The 26,441-nt window shown below is 38.5% G+C and overlaps 1 protein-coding gene and 1 non-coding gene across 2 annotated transcripts in view; one reads left to right on the top strand and one right to left on the bottom strand.

The window, feature by feature from the left end:
* Positions 1-25,819, top strand: part of Ywhaz (tyrosine 3-monooxygenase/tryptophan 5-monooxygenase activation protein zeta) — a 26,604-nt gene extending 785 nt beyond the window's left edge. The window contains exons 2-6 of the mRNA XM_008831561.3: positions 1,969-2,273; positions 19,576-19,699; positions 20,210-20,373; positions 20,456-20,551; positions 23,596-25,819. Of these exons, the coding sequence (XP_008829783.1) occupies positions 1,980-2,273; positions 19,576-19,699; positions 20,210-20,373; positions 20,456-20,551; positions 23,596-23,655 (738 nt within the window). The 5' untranslated portion in view covers positions 1,969-1,979 and the 3' untranslated portion in view covers positions 23,656-25,819. The remainder of the gene's footprint in view (positions 1-1,968; positions 2,274-19,575; positions 19,700-20,209; positions 20,374-20,455; positions 20,552-23,595) is intronic.
* Positions 18,376-18,481, bottom strand: LOC115070090. The gene has a single exon (XR_003849291.1). It is a non-coding gene; the product is annotated as a U6 spliceosomal RNA (small nuclear RNA).
* Positions 25,820-26,441: the final 622 nt, after the last annotated feature.

Raw genomic sequence — 26,441 nt, 5'->3', positions numbered from 1 at the left:
TGGGGCCCGCCCGTGCGGGGAACGACTGGAAGGCCCGCGGGGGTGGGGGAGGGGAACTGGGGGGGGTTGAGCCGGGGGAGATCAGTGACCCGGACCCCGAGCGTCCCCTGCGAGGCTGGAGACGCACATCCTGCCGGAGCGCAGCGGGAGACCGGGAGCCTCGCAGTGGGGCTGGGTGGGGCTGGTCCCTCCCCCCGCCTCAGCTGTCCGGGGCCTCTGAATGGATCCCGGCGACCCGCGGAGGGGCAGCGGGGTGTGTCCGCTGCAGGCACGGCAGCCGTTCCGCTTCTGCGGGAGGTGCGGGCTGGCGTCGGGGTCCGCGGGGCGGCGGACGATCGCCGCCCTCCCCCCTCACACACTCGACTAGGGCGGGTACGCGGGCTGCTCCTCCTTCGGCTCGGGCTGGGGGGGGCATTACTCCGAGTAGGTTGGGCTCCTTGACACAGTTCCGCCATGACAAAGAGAGTCGGGGACTTTGCGGAGGCAGCAGCCTGGGCGGAGCCAAGGAGGGGAGGTGGTTGCGGATCGCGCGGACGGAAGGACTTGCACTTTAAAGTCGCGGGCTGCACGCTTTCGTTGCACCCTCCGCGAAGGCTTCGGCTGTTAATGGATAAAAGGGTGCGGCGACTCTTCGCAATGTGGAGGCGAGGCCTTGGAGCGCGAGTTTTTCTGGAAGAAACCTAATCCACTTCCCCTTGTACCGGAGAGGTTAAGGAGGGAAACGTTGGTGCGAGTTCTAAATCATTTTTCATTCGAAGCAGTGCTAACCAGAGACCGTGTCTGAAGATGAATTTCTAGATCCGGAGTCAAATATTCGATCACAAATTTTAAGTCGTTTATGATCTGAAAAAGTATGTCTTGCATTCAAGCTAGCCCCATTACTTCTTTAAAACGATTGTGGGCACTTCTCGTTTGATTACCAAAGGAGTAGTGTATTTCAGATTGTGAAAGCTTTTCTTTAAAATAATCATTTTGTATGATTTAATGTCTTTCCCAACACCTTCCAAAACGACATCATTCAAGAAAAATGAGCAGAGGTAAATTGCAACCTAGGGAACTTTAAAACAAGGGAAAGAAAATTGGGAAGGGAGAAAGGGCATCTTGAGCAGTAACACATTGTGACTGCTAGAAATCACGCGACAGTTCTCCATTTAAAATGAATGACTGGAACAAAACACTTGGATGCTTCCAGAGTAGCATACCTTAGTGCTCACACTAGTTGAAGTCCAAGAGTTATGAATGCTTCCTTAGGAAGTAGGAATAAACCCCTTATTAGGTACATGTGGTCTTCAGGGTTAGGTACTGATCCCTAGTGGGATCTTAATTCAAGATACCTAAGAAGCAATTTAGTCACTTCCCCCAGAAGATTGTCATGCCATATGATCAGTTAGCAAAAGTTAGGAATGCACGTTTTGGGGCAGGGAAAACTAAAATTTACTCGTGGTGAGATGTAGATCGTATCAAACTACCACAACTTAAAATGTTCTTTATAGGCATTGGAATGTTGGGTTTTTGTTTTTTTTAAACCTCTGCTAGGAGGAGGAAAGCTGGTTAAATTTGGATTACTTAGTGGCACTGGGATCAAGTTGAGATTTTGACTAAGTAAGATAAAGGTGCTTTTTGTTTTCATTGAGTATACTGCAAGAGGCAGCAGGCTAGGTAGTAGCAAGAGTACTGCCTGTAGCCAAGAGGTGGCTTTTAGGATAGTTCTTACGCCCAAATGTGCTTTGAGCCTGTGTGAAAATAAAATATTCTAAACAAATGAGATAATGCAATTTTAATTTTGCTAAACTGATACTAGTATGCAGAGTATGCCAATTTTCTGTTCTGATCATGGGTTGGGAGCTGCATTTCAGTACCTTGAGTCTTTTGTTAAAACTAGGTTTACATAGTAACATACCTTATTTACAACAAGTGTGTATGTTAGTGGGAAGAATTTTCTAAATATCTTTTTTTTTCCCCCTGCAGAATATCCAGTCATGGATAAAAATGAGCTGGTGCAGAAGGCCAAACTGGCCGAGCAGGCTGAGCGATACGATGACATGGCAGCCTGCATGAAATCTGTAACTGAGCAAGGAGCCGAGTTATCTAATGAGGAGAGGAATCTTCTCTCCGTTGCTTATAAAAATGTTGTAGGAGCCCGTAGGTCATCTTGGAGGGTCGTCTCAAGTATTGAGCAAAAGACAGAAGGTGCTGAGAAAAAGCAGCAGATGGCTCGAGAATACAGAGAAAAAATTGAGACTGAGCTAAGAGATATCTGCAACGATGTACTGGTAAGAATGATTGGCTTCAGCTTCATTATGGCATACAAGGGTTTTTTCTATGCCTTTTAAAAAATCGGCTGTTCTAAATAAGTCATGGGGTGTCATTTAAAAGATGTTGAAACAATTGTAGATAATCTCTGAAATAAATACCATGTTTGTAGACAGTTTAGTTTGAAAGCCTGACATGTATAATACCATTTCAGTTACAGTTAGTGTATGTATCTATAGTACTAGAGCTGGTTGTCATACATGTATGTAGGTGAATGCAGGAACTTTACATGCTTTGTGTAGACTGGTATGTAGACATAGTTCCTTTTAAATGTTAACAAGTTACCTTCTTTGGTGGTTTTGCTTTTTTTGAGACAGGGTCTCACTATGTATCCCTAGCTGGCCTCAAACATCAATCCATCTGCCTCCCAGAGCCATGCCTGGCTACCAGTCAACTTTTGAACATTGACTACCACAATGAAAGGTGGTTATGAATGAATTCAAACCAGAAGTCTTTTAAGTATTTGGTACCTACTCTGTTGAAATAGTGTTCTTCACTAAGAGCTTAAGAGAATTAAACGTTAAGTTTGGGTTAATCTAGCATCTTAAATTTATGGTTTCCTGGCCTAGAAACTTTTAAGGATAATCTAGTTAGAAGACTCAACTGATTACATAGGTACTTTCCGTTTTCAACTAACCAGGAGGTTTTGAATAATAAAATGGTTTCACTAAATGATTACCCTTGTATTGGATGACTTCACATTACACATTGGGTCTCAGTATGGCAGGGTTCTGGCACACTGAAACAGGCAGCATCTTTATTTCTCTGAATCTGGGATTCTGAAGATTCATTTGTAGACACACTCTGTGAACCTAGTTCATGGAAAAAAATAACAATATTTCTGATTTGAATGTGGGTTTGGATTTTTGTAAAGTTGTGGGGGGGTTGTTTTGTTTTTTTAAGGCAGTTTGTGCGTATGAATGTTTTGACTGCGTGTATGTAAGTGTACCCATGTCATGCAGTGCCCTTGGAGGACAGAAAAGGGCATTGGATCTCCTGGAACTAGAGGTATAGACAGTTGGGAGCCACCATGTGGGTGCTGGGATTCAAACCCAGGTCTTCTGTAAGAACAGCCAGTGCTCTTGACTTCTGAGCCATCTCTCCAACCCCCCAAATCATTTTTTTTTATCCTAATCAAAGTGAACTCACAGTCACAGTCTCATATGGCCTCTGCCTTGGGTACATTTTTTTTTCCTTGTTGACTTAATTTTTATGAGTGTTCTTTTTCTAGGGTTGAAACAATGCTTTTCAGTGTACTTGAGTACTCATTTTTATTTTGCTTCCAAAGTATATTTTGCAAACTGTAATTTCTCTTAAGACAAAAATCTAGCTGTAAAAAGGATGTAATAACATTGACCTTCTCATGACCTTATTTGCAACTCCAGGTAGGTATTTGCATGCTTTCCACAGGCAAAGACTATACAAATTATTATATTCTTATGAGGGTTTTCTTAGGAAAGGATTAGCAGTTTTAACTCTGCCTCCTTGATTTCCTTATCAAGGAAAAGAAATATTGCAAAGAGGCAGTATATGAGAGTGATTTGTAACAGCCTCTTGCCAGGTTATGAAAGGAACTTGCCACTGCCTGTGTTTGCCTCTGGAGAATAGCACTATAGCCTTTGCAGAGAGCCTGAACAAGGCTTTCCCCTTTACTGTGTAAAGGCTTAGAGAGTTTTAAACAAGCCTGCCTTCTAGTCTTGGTCCTTTTCAACAGTACAGCTCATTGTTCTTTCTGTGGTTTATGACATAAGTAGATGCTTGAGTATTTGTTAAAAATACTTTTTTGGAAAGGATTATATAGAATCAGGTCAGCAACTGTTAATTTTCCAAAGCTTTTTTTCAGCATGAGAAAATTGAGTATTTAAATACCTTGATATTTAGAATTCTTACCATGTTTTTCAAAGAGGTAATGCTGATTAGAGGCATTTTTCCATGGAATTCCTCTCTCCCTTTCTAATACATCATTGTTTATGATTAGTAAGAGTGTGCTTTTTTTATTTGAGAAAAATAAGCAGACAGTAATCTTGTAGAATTAATGTTAATGGCCGGTAGCATTGGTGGTGAGTCCAGCTTCATTGTTATTAATCACCTATATCATACTAGACTCAGCACCCACCCACATACATATGCATTCACAAGAAAGGTAATTGTTGAAATTTTTGTTTTTTCTGATGAGCTCTTTAGCAATCCATTCTGGCTGTTCACATTTATCAAGTGTTTCTTGTGTGCCATTTAAAAACAGACTGAAAAAGAAGGGACGGTCTCACCAGATAGGATTTATTGAACATTTTTGTAGAAACAGTCACTAGTGAAGTCTTCACAACATGGATTTTTCATTGTGAAAAAGGACCTAACACTTTCTCTTTCTTGTGTTCCTAATTTGAAATCACTGTTTGTGAACTGATGTTCTGACTTTCTTGTTTTATGTTTTTTGTTTTTTAAATATTTTTATTTTATGTGTACGAGTGTATTGCCTGCATGTATGTGAGTGCACCTGTGTTGTGCACTACCACAGAGGTCAGAAGAGGGCTTCAGATTCCCCTGGAACTGGAGTTAAGGATGATTCGTAGCCACCGTGTAGGTGCTGGGTGAGTGCACCTGTGTCATGCAATGCTGCGGAGGTCAGAAGAGGGTTTCAGATTCCCCTGGAACTGGAGTTAAGGATGATTCGTAGCCACCGTGTAGGTGCTGGGAATCGAACCTGGGTCCTCTGTAAGAGCAGTCAGTGCTCTTAACCACTGAGCCATCTCTCCAGCCCCATACTTTCTTGTAAGAGTCTTACTTAGACCAAACTCTTGCTGAATAGGAGGGACCCAATACTAGTGCTATCTGATAATTCTTCATAAACTCAAAAGCCAAAATTTGGATAGTTTTTGTCTTGTAAGTCATAAAAAATTAAAGGCAAGATGAATGGATAATCCTAGAAAACCTAATTTAGTCTTGAAGTATACTGTGGTGTGGAAAGAGCTCAAGATTTTTTATTTAAAATGCAATTTTACAGTGTAGAAATCAGTCCTACAAAAATTTGAGTCAGTTAAATGGGGATATTATGTACCCCATATCATTGTGGAGATGAGAAACAGGTAAAGCTCCTTGGCTGCTTTCAGGGCTCTATTTAGAAAGCAGTGATGAGTCAGCCTGTTAAAGTACAGAGCTCTCTTAGAATCCTTAGTAGATGGGATTTAAATGATCCAAAGTCTGTATGTACTTGTGTATAGGTGGTTATGTGTATCTGCTGTAGGATCCATACTAGCCATCAGAATTTCAGGTGTTTAAAAATTTACAAAACTCTGGTATAAGGCAGTGACTTCCTTTCTTGCAGGAGGCCTGGGAGAGGAAGTACTAAAACGTGTAACATTTGTAGCAGTTGGTGACAATAATTGAGTAATAATGTAATCATGCTCCAGTTAACTTGAGTTGCATTTATTCTGCTGTACATATTTGCCCTGAGCAGTTTTAAGGTGGAGCTATTGGGTATTTCCTTTTTTTTTTTTTTTTTTTTTAAATCTCCATTTCACAGAGCTATCCTTTAGCCATTTAGCAGAATAGAAGACAGGAAAGCAGGCAGCTTTGGAATTCTAATTTGAGTCTACATCAGTATGTATGTACCTTGCACTTTAGAAACTGCCATATAGTCTTAATTTTTAAGCTAAAAATTACTGGATGACATATTATTAGAAGGACTTCTTATCAGATGTAGCTTTTGTTACTTTTAGTATACAGAGAATTAGTAACATTAGATACCTACAGTGCCTTCCAGGAAGTAATAAATTGGATAGTGTCTTTTTGGTAATTTTTCAGTAACCTTTTTAATCTATATTTTTAAAATAGTTAATTTTTGCCTGTGTGCCCATGAGTGCAGTGCCTGTGGAGGCCAGAAGAGGGCTCCAGATCCCCGGGAACTAGAGTTACAGCTAGTTGTTAACTGCCATGTGGTTGCTGGGAACTGAACCTGGGCCCTCTGCAAGTGGACTTAATTACTACTGAGCTATCTCTTCAATCCCCATTAATATTCTGATATTAAGTGATGGCATTCAGTGAGGTAGTTTGGAAGTCTGAGGTGTATTAAATGGAAATTATGCAAATAAAGGAAGATGGGAAAGGTAGGTGTTCCCTTGTTTAGTGTGAAGAGGAAAAATAGCTAATAACTTGGTCAAGAGAAACAGGTTATCTGTTCTTTTCTAGCAAGCAATACTTAAGGGGTATGGGACCTCCTTCCTTATGAGAGGTATAAAGGATCTGGAGGGTTTAGAGAGAAGTAAAAATAGTTACGTCGAGTCAAGAGGAAAATAAGTTTTGAAAAATCCACTGGAGAAGTCTCAAAGTATAAGGAAGAAATGCACATTTCAGAAATACTAACCCAACTCTTAAATCTGTCCTAGAAATTTTTTTCACCCCAGCTTATGCATTTGAATTAGAGAAGTGGGAAATGAGCCATTTTAGGGTGTACTAGCTACAGTGAGTAATATTCTAAGCACAGCCAGTTTATCATTACAGAACCTAGTAGCGTCTCAGAAGTGGTGCAGTAGAAGCCTCCTAGCTGGTTAACTGGAAAAATAGTTGAGAATGTGATCATTATTGGCTTTAAACATTTATTTGAAATGAAAACATATATGTATGTTCACTTGTTTTTCAAATGAGGTTGAGACCTTTTCTTGCATATTCTGTCTTTCTAAATGTGTATCTTCTATAAAATGAAGTTAGAATTTAAATGATAGACCATCAGTTCAGAATCTTTTATGTATAATTTTTTTTTCTAATGTTTTAGTTCGTGACATCATACTATATTTCATTAGGTAACCTAATAAATAATTGTAACCAGGATAATGGCCTAAGTGGCATAATTTTGGGAATAAAAAATTGACTCTTAGGGTAAGCATGTGATTGCTTTTAGAAACCAGTGGTCATAATAAGAATGGTTGGAAAACTTAGCCTCAGTCATTTTGCCTAAGTTGTAGCTATCAATGTTTTCCCGGGCGTGGTGAAGTCTGCATAATTATCAAGTGAAATTTGGTAAATCTGACAAATGAAGTTTCTGTAGGAGCTGTTCTCAGTCAGCGTTCTGTCAGAACCTTAGTGGGGAAGTCACAGAAAGTGCTCTATAAAGAAAATACCACATTTTCTCTTTGCCTGTGAAAGGAAGGTAGGTTAAAAATGTGAAAATTGTTTTTTAAGGAAACGGTGTATTTCACTGTAACAATCCCTGACAAGCAGGTTCAGGAAGGAAAGGTTTGTTTTGGCTCACCATTGGAGGGTGCAGTCCATCATGGTGTCTGCATACTGTGGAGCAGATGGTCCTATTATGTCTGCTCTCAGACAGGAGGGACGAATGTGGGTGCTCTACTTGCTGTCTCTCCCCCACCCCCCCACCCCCCGCCATGGGAATCTTCAACTTGACAGTCAAGATAACCATCACAGAAGCTTACTAATATCAGAATAGATTGTTGGTGTACTCCATTAGTTCATTAATAATGATGTATACACTGTTATTTTTACAGAATTGAGGTTGACTTCTAGGACATCTTTATGAAACACTACCTTTTTCATACCTCTTGAGTGACTATAACACTAAAAGAGAGCAAAGTATAGAAAATAAGTTAATGCCTTTTATTTGTTTTTTATTTTATTTTTTGTCTTTTTGAGACCGGGTCTCCATGTAGCCACAGCTGGTCTGGAACTCATTATGTAGACCAGGCTGGCCTTGAATTGGCAGAGATCTGCCTGCCTCTGCCTCCCAAGTGCTGGGATTGAAAGCATGTGCCGTCACACCTGGAAAGTTAAGCCTTTTTAATCAGTATTGAATATCATAAATTTTTTATTCTAGAAAAGAGATCATCTGACACATGGATACTGAAATGTATAGTTTTGAGAGTCAAAATTAAGGGTGATTTGATGTTGACTAAATAAAACAAATTATAATCCATTGGCATTTTAGTAAGCGCCTTGAGTTTTTGTAGGATGTCTGTTTCCTATTGTAGTTTCATCCTAGTCCCCATAGCTCTTGCTTTGCTATGAGTTTTACATTGAGGATAAATAGTGTTCAAGTTTATTGGAGACTTGGAACTTCTCTCTTTTTCAAGACATTCAGCAGAATCACCCTAATTTTCTCACCGCAAACTATTAACTGCTGTGTTTAAATTATTGTTTCTTGACTTTTTACATTCATGCTGACAGTCATTTGTTTGAAACACTGCACCAGGTAGTACCTAGGATTACACTTTAGAAAAATACACATTGCCACAGAGGGAAATGATATCGTAAGTATAAATTTGATGTAAAAATTTTTATTATAGATGGGTGTGGTGGTGCACACCTTTAATCCCAGAATTTGGGAGGCAGAGGCAGGTGGATCCTTGAGATGGAAATGAGTCCAGCCTGGTGTACATAGTGAGTTGCAGGTCAGCTGGGGCTACAGGGAGACCCTGTCTCCAAAAAAAAAAAACAAAAACAAATATATATATATATATACACACACACACACAATTTAAACTTTATTGTGCACTTGCACACGTCATAGTAGTGTAGGGTCAGAGGACAACTTGTGGGGATGATTCCTACTGTGTGGGTCCCTAGGATCAAACTCAGGTCATTAGACTTGGCCATAAGTACCTTTATTTGCTGATCATCTTGCTGGCACTAATCTAATTTTAACCAACAAAAACTAAATCATAAACATTTTTACTGCTGCTACTGGTCATGCACTTGGACTAGATACACCTTGTGCTCTCTGAGCACTGTTACATACTTTTCTTACTGTAAGATTTCTAAAACTTCATTCTGTCCATTTGTTCCCTCTTTGCCCAAATCTCTGTAAGCCTTTAGAAGCTCTAGCTGGTCTTCTTACCATCCCTGATACGAACTATTACTAATTTTCATCTTTATAGCCTGAAGGCTTCTGTTCTTCTCATTTTAATATTGATAACCTAAATCATTTTCAACTTTTGAATCCTTTTTTTTTCCTTTTTTAATCTCCTTTAGAAATAAGACCATTGACCAGCACATAGGAGGCAGAGGCAGGCGAATGAATCTCTGAGTTCAAGGCCAGCCTAGTCTGCCTAGTGAATTCCAGGACAGCTGGGGCTACAGGGAGACCCTGTCTCAAAACAAACAATATAGAACCATTGAGGTTTGTGGTACTTAATATTTTTAGGGGTTAAGAATTTGAATTTGGCCTGGGGAGAATGTTATGCAGAACCACCATAACTTGGCATTTCCCATTTTCCTAGATTGGTGTCTCTGCAAGGGACTATTTTCTACTTGTTCTTTTTCAGTAATTCCTGTGTCACACAAAAAGTCTAGAGATGTTCTCTTTATTAGGAAAAATAGAATGTAGCCTGGAACTTGATATGTAGACCAGGCTGGCCTCAAACTCACAGAGATCTGCCTACCTCTGCTTCCCAAGTGCTAGGATTAGAGGCATGCACCACCATGCCCAGCAAAACAGATGTATTTCTTTGGGGGGGGGGTGCCTTTGTGAGACAGGGTCTCCCTGTAGCTCCAGCTGTCCTGGAACTCACTATGTAGACCAGGCTGGCTTTGAACTCACAGAGATCTGCCTGCCTCTGCCTCCCGCGTGCTGGAATTAAAGGTGTGTGCCACCATATTTCTTAACATGACCAAGCAGGGGTCTCCCTAAGATAAAGGCATTAGAGAAGCTGTCAACAAATATTAAACCTATCAATATTTCCTACCAAGGACCCACACATGCAGAGATAGACTGAGGGAAAAGGTCAGAAAACAGTGTTGGGTTTTTGGTGAAGATTAACTACTAAGAATATGAGTTTATAAATAAAACTTTTTTGAGAAAGATCTGCTTGTTTTATCAACACAAGTGGACTGTTAGCTTTTTGCTTTTTTAAAAAAAAATTTTATTTTATGTTATGTGTATGAGTGTATTGCCTGCATATATGTAAGTGCACTCATGCCGTGCAGTGCCTGCAGAGGTCAGAAAAGGACATTGGATCCCCTGGAACTGGAGTTACAGATGGTTGTTAGCCACCATGTAGGTGCTGGGAATCAAACCTGGGTCCTCTGCAAATGCAGTCAGTGCTCTTAATCACTGAGCCATCTCTCCAGCCCCAACTATTTTGCTTCTTAAAACAATAACCACCATTGCCTGAGTTTACAGTGGCTTACTTGGACTATATTCAACCCCAAGGACTCTGATAAAAGTCCACCTAATGGTTTAATGTGATCCTGTAGAATTGACAGTTGGTGAACATTGTTGCAGGCTTTAGCATAGTTGGAACAAGTAAGTCTTTGAGCCACTTTGATGGACTTCATGTACCTTCCAGAGTCGTCGTGTTCTTTGAAAGTAATGGCTTTTTTTTCCAGTTGTCTTTTATTGACTACCTGCTATTTTATAAGCCCTGTGTCATACAAAAGTAGATAGAAAAAGCCTCCATTTTTAAGTCTTGACAAACTAGAGAGGAAAGTGACTTGTATACAAATAGAATCTGATAAAATGGAGTACCTCTAGAGGTTCACATAATAGGCTCTGTGTGTCTGTAGGATAAAAGCACTATGAAAGGTGAGGATTGGTAGCTCAGGTGGTAAATTGCCTTGTCTGGTATGCATGAAGCCTAGGTTCCATCTTAGTTTGTATTATTTTTTTGAGGCTGTATCTCATTCTGTACCCCAGGCTGACCTCAGACTTGGAGCAGTCCTCTGCCTCAGCCTGAAATCACCACAGGGTTGGTTTAAAATACTGATTCCTCCTGGTACTGTTTGGCTCATAGACTTACCTAGAGGCAGGCAGCTCCTGAACCTCTTTCCCAAAAGCAGTATAGAATAGTTAGGAATTCAGTCAGCATTAAATTTTGTGCAGATATCTTGCTTAATTTTTGGCGTAAGCTTTTTACAGAAAGTATGGTATTTTAGGGTGACCTTAACATTATTCAACCCAAAGGATTGCTTTATCAGATCTTTTGTTGATTTTTAAGACATTAGATGAAGATTTGCCATGTGCTTGTTGTTAGAAAATATATTTGAGTTAAAAGTTCAAGACCTTCCTCATAATAGCACTTGCAGTTTTACTCTAGAAGACCAAATGCTGCAGAGAAAGATGAGAGATTACAGTTAGAATGGCTGTGCAAACATCTACTAAGTCGGTTCTTGACACTAACTGATGGCATTAGAATTTTTGATAGAGCACTTACTCTAATTGGGTTAGAAGCAACTGAGGAGGTTGCAATTCAGAAAAGAATGGAAGCCACTTCCTTCAGCCACAAGGGGGAGTAAGAAACAAATCTTAAAATCAGTAGACCTTTTATAGTAAGTTAATTAATAATTAGCTTTCTATTTTGAATTTTAAGAGATCTAGGAATGGTAGGAAGTTCTGTAGCTCTGCAGAATAAAGTAAAAATTCTGAGAAAACTACATGAACAAATTGCTTAAGAATTCTTAGAATTGGAATTGTTTCCTATAATAGATATTTTATTTTTAATGAATGACATTTGGAGTAGTGTGGGATAAAATTTAATAATAAAATTGAGGATTGCATTTTTACAAAAACACTTCGATTTTTTTGGAATGAAGAAACTTTTAAGCCTAGCCTTTTCATTTTAACATGAAGATGCTGAGGCTTGGTAGGATCATTAATTGTACTAGGACACATAGTGCACATTAATATTTAAGTCCCTTACATAGTGCCACCTTACCAGATGTTTATTATGCTGTAAAATATGACTCTAGAAAGTGAAGAACTTTTAACTATCCTTCACATAATTAATTTTTACTGAAAAGGACTGTTCCTGTGATAGACTATATTTGATGGTACATATCTTTAAGATAAATATATGTAATATATATATTTTAAATTGCTATGTGTGCATAAGCACATGTACTGTGGTCCATGTGTGAAAGTCGAGGCAACTTAAGAGGAATGGGTTTTATTTTTTATATCCATTCATTCATTTATGGGTGAGGAGCAACTCACTGTTCGACATGTGGAAGTCAGGACAACAGTCAGGAGTCCGTTCTCTCCACCATATGAACTCAATTTGTTAAGCTTTTCATTTTGAGGTAAATTCAGATTTTGGAAAAATAGTATGAAGAATTTCTCATGCCCTTCACCTGAATGTTAAACATGTTAACATAAGCGTAATTAATGATCAAACCCAGGAATCTAATAAAATAATTCAGACTGTTAACTAACCTATAGATTGAACTGCCCTTAGGTGACTCCAGAATTGTATTCAGGATCACACTTTACATTTCATGTACTGTTGTTTGATGTGGATCAGCTTTTCAATCTACATTTCGTAGTTTTGGCACTTCCCAGTTATTTCGTGATTGTTCTTGATTTGGTTTGCATTGTGATTCTTCATTTTTTTAGGTTCAAGCTGGGCAGGAATTCCTAGGTGTACTGTTAGGTCTTCAGTGAGTCATTTGGGGAGCCTAACTAGTCCTGCTCCTAACTAGTAGTGCAGTGTGATTTTGAATTTAAACAGTGATGATTCCAGAAAAACACCTGGTGTGGTGACAGTGTCTAGAATTATAGCCCACAGGTACTTAGAGTTGGAAACCACTCTCGGTCCCATATCAAAACAGTACCCTGTATTGCAAAAGTATCTACTGTATAAACACCCCATAATTATGAGTACTTTGTTATTTAACAAAAGTTGTGTATTAAATGTTTGTTTTTTCCTAAAGCACTTTCCAAATAGGCTTTGCTGATTTATGGTGAGGGAGTTAACTTCTTCAAAGGAGAAAATATCCCACCTCTATAACTTAAATTTTTTCCCTTTGAAATACTTTGTCGCCTTCTTTTCTAGTTTGCAAGCCTAAATGATAGTATATAGCCTAGTGGTTTGAGCGTATAGTAGCAGGTGGCCATTTTTAAAAACTGAAGTAGACATAAATGCTTTTATTTATTTTGGGTGGAGGATGAGATGGGACAGGATCTTCATAGCCCATGCTGGCCTTGAACCTAGAGCAGCCCTCTTCCTCAGCTTCCAAAATCTGGGGTTACAGGTGTGAGCCACCACCTCTGGGTATCTTAAGCACTTTAAATTCAGTACTATTCTTAATTTTTTAGAAATTCATTCTAAGAACCCCTAGTCTAAATTCTGATTCCCTTTTAAGAAAGAAAAGGAGGGTTGGAGAGTTGGCTCAGTAGTTAAGAACGCTGGCCGCTCTTGCAGAGGACCTGGGTTTGGTTCCTAACACCCATATGGTGGCTAACAACCATCCTTTACTTGAGTTGAATGGGAATCCGATGCCTTCTGACCTCCATAGGCACTGCATGATGAGTATACTTACACACAGGTGATACACTCATACATATAAAATAAATATTTATAAAAAGAAAGAAAAGGAAAAGATGCTCTTGCGTTTAAAGGAAATCTGAAGCTTAGTGATGGATTGGGGAATATTGATGCACTAGAGAAGTTTTCCTGGAATAAAATAGGAAGAACTTTGAAATTCTGTGATGAAAAAAGAAGATGGAGATATGAAGACACATGTCATCTGTTACATATTTTGATGACAGTTAATGCGCAAATCAGGGCACCTAATGTCAAACAAGTTTGTTTGCCTTGTACTGTCTTCCTTTCTCCACTGAATTATTCTAGAAAGCAATTTTCTTAGTATCAAGCAAGTGGATTAGAAAGATTTAACCTACCCTGTTGCTGCCATTAATGACTATTTGGACTTGTTTAAATGAAGCTGTTCAAATTATGTATACCTTGTATTTCAGTCAAAATTTAATATTTGAGTGCCTAAGATATATGCAACTTTTTCTAGTTTATAAGTAGTTTTTTTAAAAAAACAAAAGATTGTCTACTACTGCTGGGAAGGTTGCTTGGGCCCCTGAGTAAGGCCAAGCCTAGACTGTGTATCGAGGTCCCATCTCGAAAAACAAAGAATGTGGGGAAAGTTCAGGGATAAAGTTATAGCCCAGTTTAGTGGCACATGCTTTTTATCCTAGCACTTGGGAGGCAGAGGCAGGGGCAGGAAGATCTCTTGAGATCAAGGCCAGCTGGACCTGCAGGGAGACCCTGTCTAAAGAAACCAAAAAAAAAGTTTATTTTTCATTATATTTGTCTTGGACAAATTAGATGTTGTAAAACATAGGATATAAAGTGAAAAAACAAACCTGTGACTTCATCTTACTCCACACACTGTTATCATATGGTTTCATTCCATGCTGGTAGGTACCTCATTCTTTTTAATACATGTGTAGTATTCTGTGGTATAACACTATCTAGTTCCTGATTGCCACAAATAGGGTATTTCCTTTTTCTCCTTAAACCTAGCAGTACAAATAATGTAGGTGAAAAAGAATAGTTACAGGAATTAGCTTTAATGGAACATAGCAATTGTATGTTCGAAAGGATTTTAGTGTCCTTAGAATTGTAAAATTATAATAGCCCTTAAATTGACAACCATTCTGTGTGGCAGAGTGGAAAGTACAGCTGTCTTCTGTCCACATGTGCAAGCTCACATATTTGCTTATGCCCAGATCCCTTGTTAAAATGATGGTGGTAGTTTCAGGTAACCTGTGTTCACACATCCTCTGGTATGTTCTAAATCATCTCTAGATTATTCATAACATCTTAAAGTAATCGTGCAGCTTATGGACTGCATAAGGCTCAAATCTGAATTTGGCCCAACACAAAATTGTAAACTAAAAACTGAAGATTTTTTAAAATTCAGATTGTAGGTACTTGAAGGTGAATTTTGTAGATGGTGTTGCACTACAGTATCAAAGGTGTTTGGGCACACCTGGGAGAAAAACAGCAAAGTCTGTACAGGTCCTGGCTAGAGACCAGATCTCATTGTGTAGCCCTGGCTGGCCTTGAACTCAAGAAATGGGCCAACTCTGCCTCCCACATGCCAGGATTAAAGGTGTGATCCACTATCCCTGGCTAGTTAAACACTTTTTTTTTCCAAATATGTTTGGGCTGCTGTTGCTTTGAATACAAACTGCATGGCTATGGAGGGCCCACTATACAATGAATATCTTTAGGAAAGGCTTTCATGGTGTTTTGGATTGTGTCCTGACTTACTTGCTTTTGTTCATGGGCAGACAGGCTGAGGTTAGTCAAACTTAGGTGATAATACACATCTTGAAAATAAATGAATGAACCTGTCACTTCAAGGAAGACAGTATCTGTGATAATAAAAATGAGAACTCTGGAAACTTCTATTTAGTACTGTAATCTTGAGATCAATTGTGAGTAAAAAAGATGTTGAGACCAAAAAGTTGGAAGATAAACACAAGTTGCTAATATTTAGTCTTTACTGTGGAAAAGTATACCTGTTTATGGAGAAATAACTTACTATGTTTGGGAGGAATAAGGTAGAAATGTTTTTTAAAACATGACATCTTAAGAGGAGAGTCCAGAGCTAAGATGGTTTCTGAATGAATTGAGTTGACTAACGTGATTTTAGAATTGCTGTAATGCAGTCCTTGGTGAGGCTGTGTCTCATGCAGCCCTCCTGTAGCCAAGGATTGTCTTGATCTGATCATCTTGCTGCCACCATATTCCAGGTGCTGTGATTATCAATGATGTTTACATTTTCTTAGGGCAATCTGTATAATTAGCTTAGAAATACTGAGAGAAAAATTTTAATTTACCAGAAGATGATAGCACTTGTTGCTTGCTTTGTACTAGACACTGTTCTCAGTACTCTCTGTACTACACATTAATTCACTTAATGCTTGTAGCTCACCTGATGTCTCAGCTACTGATGTCTGCCTCTTAACAGGCAAGAAACCTGCAGCCCAAAGAGATTGCAGGGTTTTGTATGGGTGGCACGGAGAGTAAACAGTAAAGTGGGATGTTCAGCATTAAGCAACCTAGCCCCCAGGAGAGTTGAATTTGTGATGCCTGCCACACTTCCCTTACAATGTGGTCTTGTACCACTCCCTTTTCAAATTCAGGCAAGAGCTGCCAGTGTTCCTAACTGCTGAGCTATCTCCAGTCCCCCTCCCTTTCATTTTGCTTGCCTCTCTTTTTCCCTCTTCCCTATACTTCTGGCTTTTTGAAAATATCCTTTGATCCTTTGTTCTTACTCTTTCCCTTACAATTTACCTTTGTTTGGCTTCCTGCGTTAGATTAATGAACTCTAGTCAATTAGCATACCTCTCGTGTTATTAACTAATGCAGTGTACTCATTTTTTCCCCTTGGATTTGAAAAAGACCATATGTTGGAATTTAATCTCCTCTTAACAAAAATACAAGTGACCCTTTTGAATTCTCCTTAGATCTCTAAAAGAAGAGGGGACTCACTGTCTGGTACCTGATTCTATTAGTCTCCTCAGGTTTTTCTTGCTAAACAGAAATTTCCCTCTTTAGCAATTTAGTCTTTGGGGGGTGATGGTGGCTGGAGGATCCTATTATGTAGCCCAGATTACCTTGATCCTGCACCATGCTGTGATTACAGGCATGCGTCTCCAAGTCCAGCTTTAAGTTTTAACTAGTCCTATCAGTTAGAGGTATTCATGTTGATCACTCTGGTATTCTTCAGTTCCTATCTTGATATATTAAGAAGCAATGTATTTTAGACTTGGTGTCACCAATCTAGCATAATACTGAACTTTCATAAGTTTGATGACTCACATAGATAGTTTTGTTGATGTATCTTGGAATAGTCACATTACCTTTTCAATAGATGTCACTATCAAGTCAGAGAAGTACTCAGATTTCCTAGTTGTGAATATCACTTTTCACAAGCAGCTGTGGTTTTGAGCACATTGTATGGTTGGACTACACTGACTTCTATAAACTGAGAAGCATTGTAGCCTGTACCTGATAGATAGGATTAAAGAATCGTCAGACTAAACTAATATTGGCATTTACTATGATTACAAGTTAAAATTATAGGGTCCATGACTCACCTCAGTTGTTTTATAATGAGCCACACAAAACTTGGTGACTTAAAAGCTGGGATTCTTTGGCTTGACTGGACTCTGACTGGGCAGTTTTCGTGTAGTATTGGCTGGGATTTTAGCTATGGCTCCAATATCTGAGTTGTGTAATTTTAGGCACAGAACTGGAACAGTGGCCAAGTTCATTGAATTCTGTTGGTTCAAAGCAAGTCAGCAAAACTAGCTGACACTCCACGAAAAAGGAAATAAATTCTGCCTCATTAGGAATGGCAGGGAATTGATGGAAGTCAGCTTTGAAGAAAGTCTCCCACAGTTCTCTTCCATGACACCTTATCCAAAGAAAGCATTAGCTCCTGTAAATTTAATCTTAGCTTTTTTATGTATGTCATTGGAAATTTTAAATACTTAAGTATACTATTTATACATTTCTCAATATGTTAGAGTCAGCATTTCACCAGAAACATTTGCTGCTGTTCATATTTGATCCCCACTAAGCCAGTAAGTAATAGCCTTGCTATTCTGGTTTTTGGTTAGTAGCTTTAAACTTGTTTTGTAACTGCTTCTGTGTTCAGGTTTAGGGAGGAGGTGCTTATCTGTTAATTTAATTCCTGCCAACTTTCTCAGCATGAGTTACTTCACTGAAAAATGAGATTTTTAGGGATATAGAAGTTACCAATAAAAAAACAGATTGTTCACTCTAACATTTATCAATACTTTGTCTAAAGAAGTAAGCACACACTGGGCATTGGCCCCATGGCTTTGCATATGATAGGCCACTGAGCTACATTCTCAACCTTTTTGGGTTTTTGTTTTGTTGTTTGGTTGCTTTTGGGGGCCATGGGGTGTGTTTTGTTTTTTGAGGTGGGGTCTCTTTGTAACCCAAGCTATCCTTGAACTCAGAATCCGCTTGTGCTGCCCTTAGTGCTCTGGGATTATAGGGGTGCCTCGCTATGCCAGCTGTCAGATTCTTACACTATAAGTGATTGGTTCCTAGGACCTTCGAGTTTGTTCCCTTACCCACCCTATCATTGGAACATAATAGGTAAACATAGTTGTTAAAAGTATTTTGACAGTATTACATATAAGATAAACTAGTTGGTGACTTTCTTAGAGAAGGTAAATAAAAAATTGAGTATATTTTTTTTCCCTTGGAAGAATTGATTTATTTGGGAATTAGCCCAGATGAAAATGAACTTGGTTTTGATTTTTTTTTTTTTTCTTAAAAAAAAAAAATGGAACACTTTGAAAATTTGTGTGTCATCCTCGTGTGGGAGCCATGTTAATCTTCTCTGTGGTGTTCCAGTTTTAGTGCCAGTGCTGCCAAATGAGCTCTCCACTTTGATTTTCAAAGTAGCAGTTATCAGTAAGAAGTAGGTTTGGTGAAAGTAGGGTGTTTTCCTCTTACGTTTACCCAATTCTGCTACTGCTGTTTTCTCCCGGTGTAAGTGTTTTTTTTTTGTCTTTTTGAAGCAGAGTTTCCTTTTGGCCCAACTGTCCTGGAACTCACTATGTAAACCAGGCTGACCTTGAACTCAAAGAGATCCACCTGCCTCTGCCTCCCAAGTGCTGGGACTTACAGGCGTGCGCCACCATGCCCAGCTAACTAATGTAAGTGCATTTTTTTGTTTGGGTACTATTGAAATTTTATTTGGCGTATTAAGATTCCATTGAACTTTAAGTTGTTAATAATTTTAAACAAAACTATAGAATAAAATTTTAACAGTTACAGATAAAAATTTGCTGTGATGAGATTAAAGATCTACCATTTAAATCTGTGGCCTTTTCACTGTCTTGATTTACTAATTTATATTTTTTGAGGTAGAGCCTAAATCAGTAGTCCATGCTGGCCTCAAAATCGTGACTTCTCCTGTCCCGGCCCTCTGAAGTATTAGTATAGTACTGGTTTGGCTGGTGTTTATTTGAAAAATTAAGGTTTGTTTTAAATTTTTTTTGTGAAGTATTGCTTCAGTTGTGTTATTAGAAATGGAGATAATCTAGTTCTGCATCTTCTGACGAGGACTATGGTTGTGTCTGTTGTGTTACTAGTTTCTACTTAAATGGTTCTTAGAGAATCCCAGAAGGTTCATTTGTACACTTTCAGTTCTATAAAGTTGGCTAGCTCATTAGAAAATACCCTTAAATCTAAAGTGTTATACTTCAAATTCATTCAACAAGCCTATGAACAGATAAACACTTCAGGAATTACACAGTTGCATCGTGCACAAATAATAAACAGAATATAAACTTTCTTTTAAGTATTTTTACCCAAAGCATTCTGCTAACTTTGGAACCACAAATTCATGAGTCTATTGCACTCTCAATTGGATTACTGAAAATGATGGGGCTTAGTGTGTGCTTAAGAAGAGAGCTTAGCTTTGTTTTGTAAAAGTTGTATTCTGATTGCTTCTGTTTCTTTTCTTCTTAAGTCTCTTTTGGAAAAGTTCTTGATCCCCAATGCTTCACAAGCAGAAAGCAAAGTCTTCTATTTGAAAATGAAGGGAGACTACTACCGTTACTTGGCTGAGGTTGCTGCTGGTGATGACAAGAAAGGTATATTGTTTAAAAGTACATTTTAAACCTGTTGTTTGAGCTTGTGTAAAGTCATATAGTGTGGACAGTCATCTTTGGAAGTACTAGGTTTAGGTTTGTTTTTGTTTTTTAATCGCTTATAGCATTGGAATAGCCTGCAGTGGTGCTCTTTGCTTTTATTTTTGAGTCCTGATTTTATCCTACTGACATTGGTGTTTAAAAATTACACTTTCTGAAAGCCATTTGTGTATAAGAATGTTTCCTCATTGTTTTAAGTAGTAACCACAGCGTATCCAGAGAGCAGAGTTAGGTAGCTGACAAAACAGTGAGATTCCAAGGTTTCCCTGTCTTGACAGTAGCAGGTGGCTAGTGTGATCCAGAATAGGCTTGCTTGCCTTGGTTGTTTGCTTTTAAATTTAATAAGCACTTAATTTAAGATTGAGTTTATGGGGTTTAAATGAAAAGTTTGGCTTGAGGAGTGAAGATGGAATACAAACTTTTAACAGTACATATTGGTGTTTTATTACCCAGGAATTGTGGATCAGTCACAACAAGCATACCAAGAAGCATTTGAAATCAGCAAAAAGGAAATGCAACCAACACATCCTATCAGATTGGGCCTGGCCCTTAACTTCTCTGTGTTCTATTACGAGATTCTGAACTCCCCAGAGAAAGCCTGCTCTCTTGCAAAAACAGTATGTATTTTTCCTGCTACACAGAAATTTAGCAATTGTCATTATTTGAGTACTGAAATGTACTTTTTGTTTTTAATCACAGGCTTTTGATGAAGCCATTGCTGAACTTGATACATTAAGTGAAGAGTCATACAAAGACAGCACACTAATAATGCAGTTACTGAGAGACAACTTGACAGTAAGTACTTAACAGCATCGTTAGTGATGAATGTAGTTTAAGAGATTTTATTTTACTTCAAAAATACTATTTTCTTATTTTCAAAAATATGCTATAAGGAATATTCTGGTCTTTAAATTACTAATTTTAATGTCCTGTCTACTGTTAAAACCACATGAGGAAGAAAATAAAATTCAAAATATATACACAAGCCTATAGTGAAAATTCTAAATCTCAATATCTTGTGAGCAATGGTTTTGGGCTTGAGCTGTCATAAGTCACACTTAGTTTCCATCAAGTGTTGTGTTTCATGTTCATCTCAGAGCAGCTGGGTGTTAGTAAGCTCGGTTCAGGTACAGTGTGCATGCCTCAGCATCCTGAGGTGGAAGGCAGAGGATTATGAGTTAGAGGCTAGTCTGGACTACACAGAGTTATCTATCGTACAGCCCTTGCTTTGTAGCAAGATCCTGTCTCAAACCATGAGAAGGGTAAACTGAGGCTATAAATTATTTTAAAATTTGATTTTCGTGTCCATTAAGTTCTCCATATTTGTGTGGCTATGACAAGCTGTTAATAACAAATTAGGAAATTTCAGATATGGTAGGATCCAAGTGTTTAGAAATCTTACTTTGCCTAGTCTTTTATTTAAAACAAAACCCTGATACTGTTGGAGGTTCTAACTATTATGCTGGTATAGTCCAGATTTGGTGGTGGGGGTCGGGGGCACCACTGTCTGATCAAAAACAAAAAACCAACAATTCTTATTAAATGGCAATTCAAATTTCAATGATTTTTATTTGTTATTTAAATTGGGATCCCAGGGCTGGAGAGACTGCTCAGCAGTTAAGAGCACTGGCTATCCTTGGAAAGGACCCAGGTTAAGTTCCCAGTACTCATAGCCTCTACATTGCATTCACATGGTGTGCAGGCAAAATACACCCATGAAATAAAATAAATGAATTATTTAAATAACAGTAAATTGGGATCCAAATAGAGTCCATGTATTGCAGTAGGCCCCATAGGTGAAAAATGGTCAAGCACCTGCTGTATGTCAGATATCCAGGTGGAAATTAAAAGTTATAGTCTAGTGTGGCTGTTTTGTTTCAGGGCCATTTCTCTTGGGGCTTGTCATCCTTTTACACATTTCATTGTCAGCTTTGTTTAGTCCATTGACAATAACTAAGATTATTTTAATAAATGTAATTGAGGCTGTTTTATAAACTTCAGAAATGGTGGAAATAGAAGGTATAGTATAGAATGAAAGACATTGTGCTAGAAATGGCATCTAGGACCTCACCACATACTAGGTAAATGTTCCCCCATTGAGTTTTAGGCTTAGTCCAAATGAAAGAAATAACAGCACTAGACTAACTCTGGTTTTTTGGGGTTTTTTTGTTGTTGTTTTTTGAGACCAGGGTCTCATATATCCCTGGCTGGCATGGAACTCACTATGTAGACCAGGCTACCTAGCCTCAGTCTCACAGAGATCTGTCTGCCACTGCCTCCCAAGTACTGGGGTACATGGTGGTGCCCAGGTGTCATTAAAAATTGTACTAATTTTTAATAGAATATTCTTGGGCTGGAAATGTAGCTCATTATAAGGCTGTTGACGTGTGAGGCCCTGAATTTAGTATCTAGGCCCTGAATTTAATATCTAGTACAGGGTGGGGTGTGTTTTTTTTTTTTAAGCCCCTTTGCCAGAGATGGTAGCACATGCCTGTAATCCCAGCTACTGGGAGGCTGAGGCAAGAGAATCAAAATTCTAGGCTGCCCTGTGCGACAGGAAGACTTGATCTAAATTTTCTCTTTGGTGTAGACCCTGAGACCTACTCGTGCCACCACTTTTCTGAGAGCTGATCTAGTCTCAACGTCCAGCTGGATTTTGACCTCAGTATAGCAGGAAGAGTACTTAACAATTGAGAGGAAAATCACGGTCTCCATTCTGATTCTGTCACTATGTCTTTCCTGAGCCTTAGTGACATTTGGGCTGTTATCATTATAGGTTGATTTGATCATTTGTCAAGAAAAGAAATTTTGCCAAAATCTAACCTAGTTGATTCGGAATCTGGCTTACAAAATCATTGACATCTTACTGAGAGAATTGTACTATATCTACTTTTTGATGTTTGAATACAAAATTAAAAACCCTTAAGGGTTAGGGCAAAAATGAAACTTTCAATGATCTTATCCTTGTTTAACAGAAGCACACAGGTCACGACTATCCATGACTTTGGAATACTCTCCTTTCTAGGGGTTGCTAATGAATGGTTTAAAACTGTCGTCTTAAAACATTATAACAACATTAATGAAAAAAATGGAATCTGTTGTCCTGCCACACTTTTGTTTTTATCTCTTAAAATATTTGGTTTTGTGTTATTTGTTCGGCATTCATCGTAAGTCATACAAATACATAAAAGTATATTTTTCAAAGCTGAACATGTCAGGAAAGCCACATTGGCCATTTAGCTCAGTTAGTACCAGTGCTACTTAAGAGTTGAGGGTTTTTTAAGAACATTTATAAATTTGGAGGGGGATTGTGTGCTTGTGGACGTTAGAACACAACTTAGAGGAGTCTGTTCTCTCTACCACGTGGGTCTCAAGGATTGGACTCAAGTTGTCAGGCCTAGGGGTGGCAAGTGCCTTTTACCCATGGACCCATCTTGCTGCTCTGACCTCAGTAGCTTTTAAAAATATTTATTTTTATTTTATGTGTATAAGTGTATTGCCTGCATGTGTGTGAGTGCACCCATGTCGTGCAATGCCCTGGAGTCAGAAGATTTAAAGACTAGGATTTCTTCTTTCTTTTCATTTTCTGTGAATAACCACAAGTTTCCTGTGTCTGTTTTGTTTGAAGACAGCTGCGTTGTGTATCTGCCATGCTTACCTGATGATTAGGGAGAAAAAGAAATACATCAAAGCTGTTCTCGGCATTGCTATCTATTTAAGAATACTTTCCAACCAGAACATGGGTTACATGCTAGGACCTTGGCATACATACATAAGAAAGGGTTTTGTTTTTTTCATTTTGAAATATGCTGAAAAAAACTCTTTCCTTCTTTTACCAGTTGTGGACATCGGATACCCAAGGAGATGAAGCAGAAGCAGGAGAAGGAGGGGAAAATTAACCACCTTCCAACTTTTGTCTGCCTCATTCTAAAATTTACACAGTAGACCATTTGTCATCCATGCTGTCCCACAAATAGTTTTTTTGTTTACGATTTATGACAGGTTTATGTTACTTCTATTTGAATTTCTATATTTCCCATGTGGTTTTTATGTTTTAATATTAGGGGAGTAGAGCCAGTTAACATTTAGGGAGTTACTCGTTTTCATCTTGAGGTGGCCAATATGGGGATGTGGAATTTTTATACAAGTTATATGTTCGGCATAGTACTTTTGGTACATTGTGGCTTCACAAGGGCCAGTGTTAAAACTGCTTCCATGTCTAAGCAAAGAAAACTGCCTACATATTGGTTTGTCCTGATGGGGAATAAAAGGGATAATTGATTCCAGTCACAAGTGTAGTTATTGTGGGTACTTTAAGGTTTGGAGCACTTACAAGGTTGTGGTACAAACAGATATCCCATGTGCACATGTTGGAATCCCATGCTTCTGTGGGGGAGCCAGTCCCAGTGTGCACGCCTTCGACTGCAGCTGCAGAAGCTTCCTTCAGACAAAGTTGTGACCCAGTTACTCTGGATAAGGGCAGAAACGGTTCACATTCCATTATTTGTAAAGTTACCTGCTGTTTGCTTTCATTATTTTTGCTACACATTTTATTTGTATTTAAATGTTTTAGGCAATCTAAGAACAAATGTAAAAGTAAAGATGCAGTAAAAACAAAATGCTTGGTATTCATTACTTCATGTCTATCAGGCACAGCAGTAAACAAAAAAATCCCATGTATTTAATTTTTTTAGTTGGTTTTTTGTTTTTTTTTTTTTTTTGCTTTTGTGCTTTTTGTTTTCCTTTTTAAAAAAAACAAAAACAAAAACAAAAACTTGCCTAACATGCATGTGCTGTATAAAACAGTTAACAGGGAAATAACTTGAGATGATGGTTAGCTTTGTTTAATGTCTTATGAAATTTTCATGAACAATCCAAGCATAATTGTTAAGAACACATGTATTAAGTTCATGTAAGTGGAATAAAGGTTTTATGAATGGACTTTCAACTACTTTCTACAGCTTTTCATGTAATTAGTCTTTTGGTTTGAGACTTCTCTAAAGGAAATTGTACTTTCTTGAAAATTGATTCCTTATTCCCTCTAGGCAGCTAATGGGCTTTTACCAATTTTAAATGCAAAGTCTGTTATAACAAAAGATGCTAATATAACTACCATTCTCAACTGTCCCATATTCCCCACTTCTCACTCCCTCAAAAATGAAGTGGACTTTTTTTCTGAGGGAGGGGAGAATTGAGTGGCAGAGATAACGTGATCCATTTAAAACATTTTGGTTTATGGCATTTTCTAACTTAGGAAGGAAGCCACAATGTTGTTGGCCCATCATGACATTGGGTAGCATTAACTATTAAGTTCTGTGCTTCCAGATTGCTTTTGGTTTTTATGAATTTCTTGATGCTCTTACAGCCTGCCTTTCAGTCCTTTAATTCTGTTGTCAGGTGCACAAGATATTACCTTCCTCTTTAGCCTCTTGTCTTGTCACTGACCATTCCTACTTGGTGGCCGTGTACTTGGGAAAAGGCCGCATGATCTTTCTGGCTCCACTAAGTGTCTAAGAACCTGCTTCCTCTGCTTGCATCCCACGAACTCCTCATCCTCCTTCCTGCAGCACATCTCTCCTTAGTTGAGATTGTGTTTATCTCCCTGGAAATCCTATCCTGAATGGTCTGTCACTGTCTGCCTTTAAAATCCTTCCTCTTCCTCTCTTTGAATAATGATGGGGCTAAGTTATACCCAAAGCTCACACCCTACCGAATATTTCCTCAGTACTTTACAGAAAACACCAAACAAAAATGCCATTTTAAAAGAGGTGTATTTTTTTTTTTCCTTTTAGAATGTAAGCTCCTCAAGAGCAGGGACAATGTTTTCTGTATGTTCTGTTGTGCCTAGTACACTGTAAATGCTCAATAAATATTGATGATGGGAGGCGGTGAGTCTTGATGATGAGGGTGAGAAACAAATCTCAAACAGTTTTATGGCTTGTTTTATTCTGATCTGATTAAATTGGAAAATACCAGTCCTTTGGAACAAGTGTCCCAAATACTGCATTCAAATGGAAAGGGGGGGGGTCCCCAGGAGAAATAAAATCTCATGCATTTGCAGCATTATGATGCATCTTGATTAACAGCTAATTTACCTTGATTTGATTTTGCCTGAGCCCAGTCCAAGAAGATGAAACCATTTTTATAGCTAAGGTAAATTTAGCTAGCAAACAGGAGGGTAGGACACCATCTCATTCAAGTAAATTACAAATGAAGTCTGGAAACTCAACACCTAATTGACTATATGCATTAGACATTACTAGATAACTGCTCTGAAATTGTGATGCTTACCTAATACTAGCTCTTAATGTGTTTTTTTTTTCTTTTTAATGAATAGTGCTCAATAGATGGTATGCAACCTCAGATTTTCCCCCCCTCTGGAATTTAAATAATAAATTTTTTAAACTTATTTCCTTAATTATCCCAAATCAAGGCTTCATAACTGTTTTGTTGATACAGTGTCAGGAAGTTGGAGACACCAGTGTGTTTCATGTGTGTGTGAAATATTTGAATTGTTCTTTAAAAAGAAAGGCCACTTGAGAGGTGTCCTTTAAGAAGTGGAGCAGCTCTGTGAGGAAAAACTAATTTTGCAACCTCTGCCTGCCCTTTCTAGGTGACACTAGTCTACAAAGATGACAGAACTGGGGGAATGCAGGATAAGAGCAGTGAAGGAATGTAGTGCATC

This window comes from Nannospalax galili, unplaced genomic scaffold, assembly GCF_000622305.1.
Source record: "Nannospalax galili isolate Female #2095 unplaced genomic scaffold, S.galili_v1.0 scaffold334, whole genome shotgun sequence".
NCBI classification, from domain to species: Eukaryota; Metazoa; Chordata; class Mammalia; order Rodentia; family Spalacidae; genus Nannospalax; species Nannospalax galili.
The sequence above is the reverse complement of the archived record's forward strand: the minus strand, read 5'-3'. Positions and strand labels throughout refer to the sequence as shown.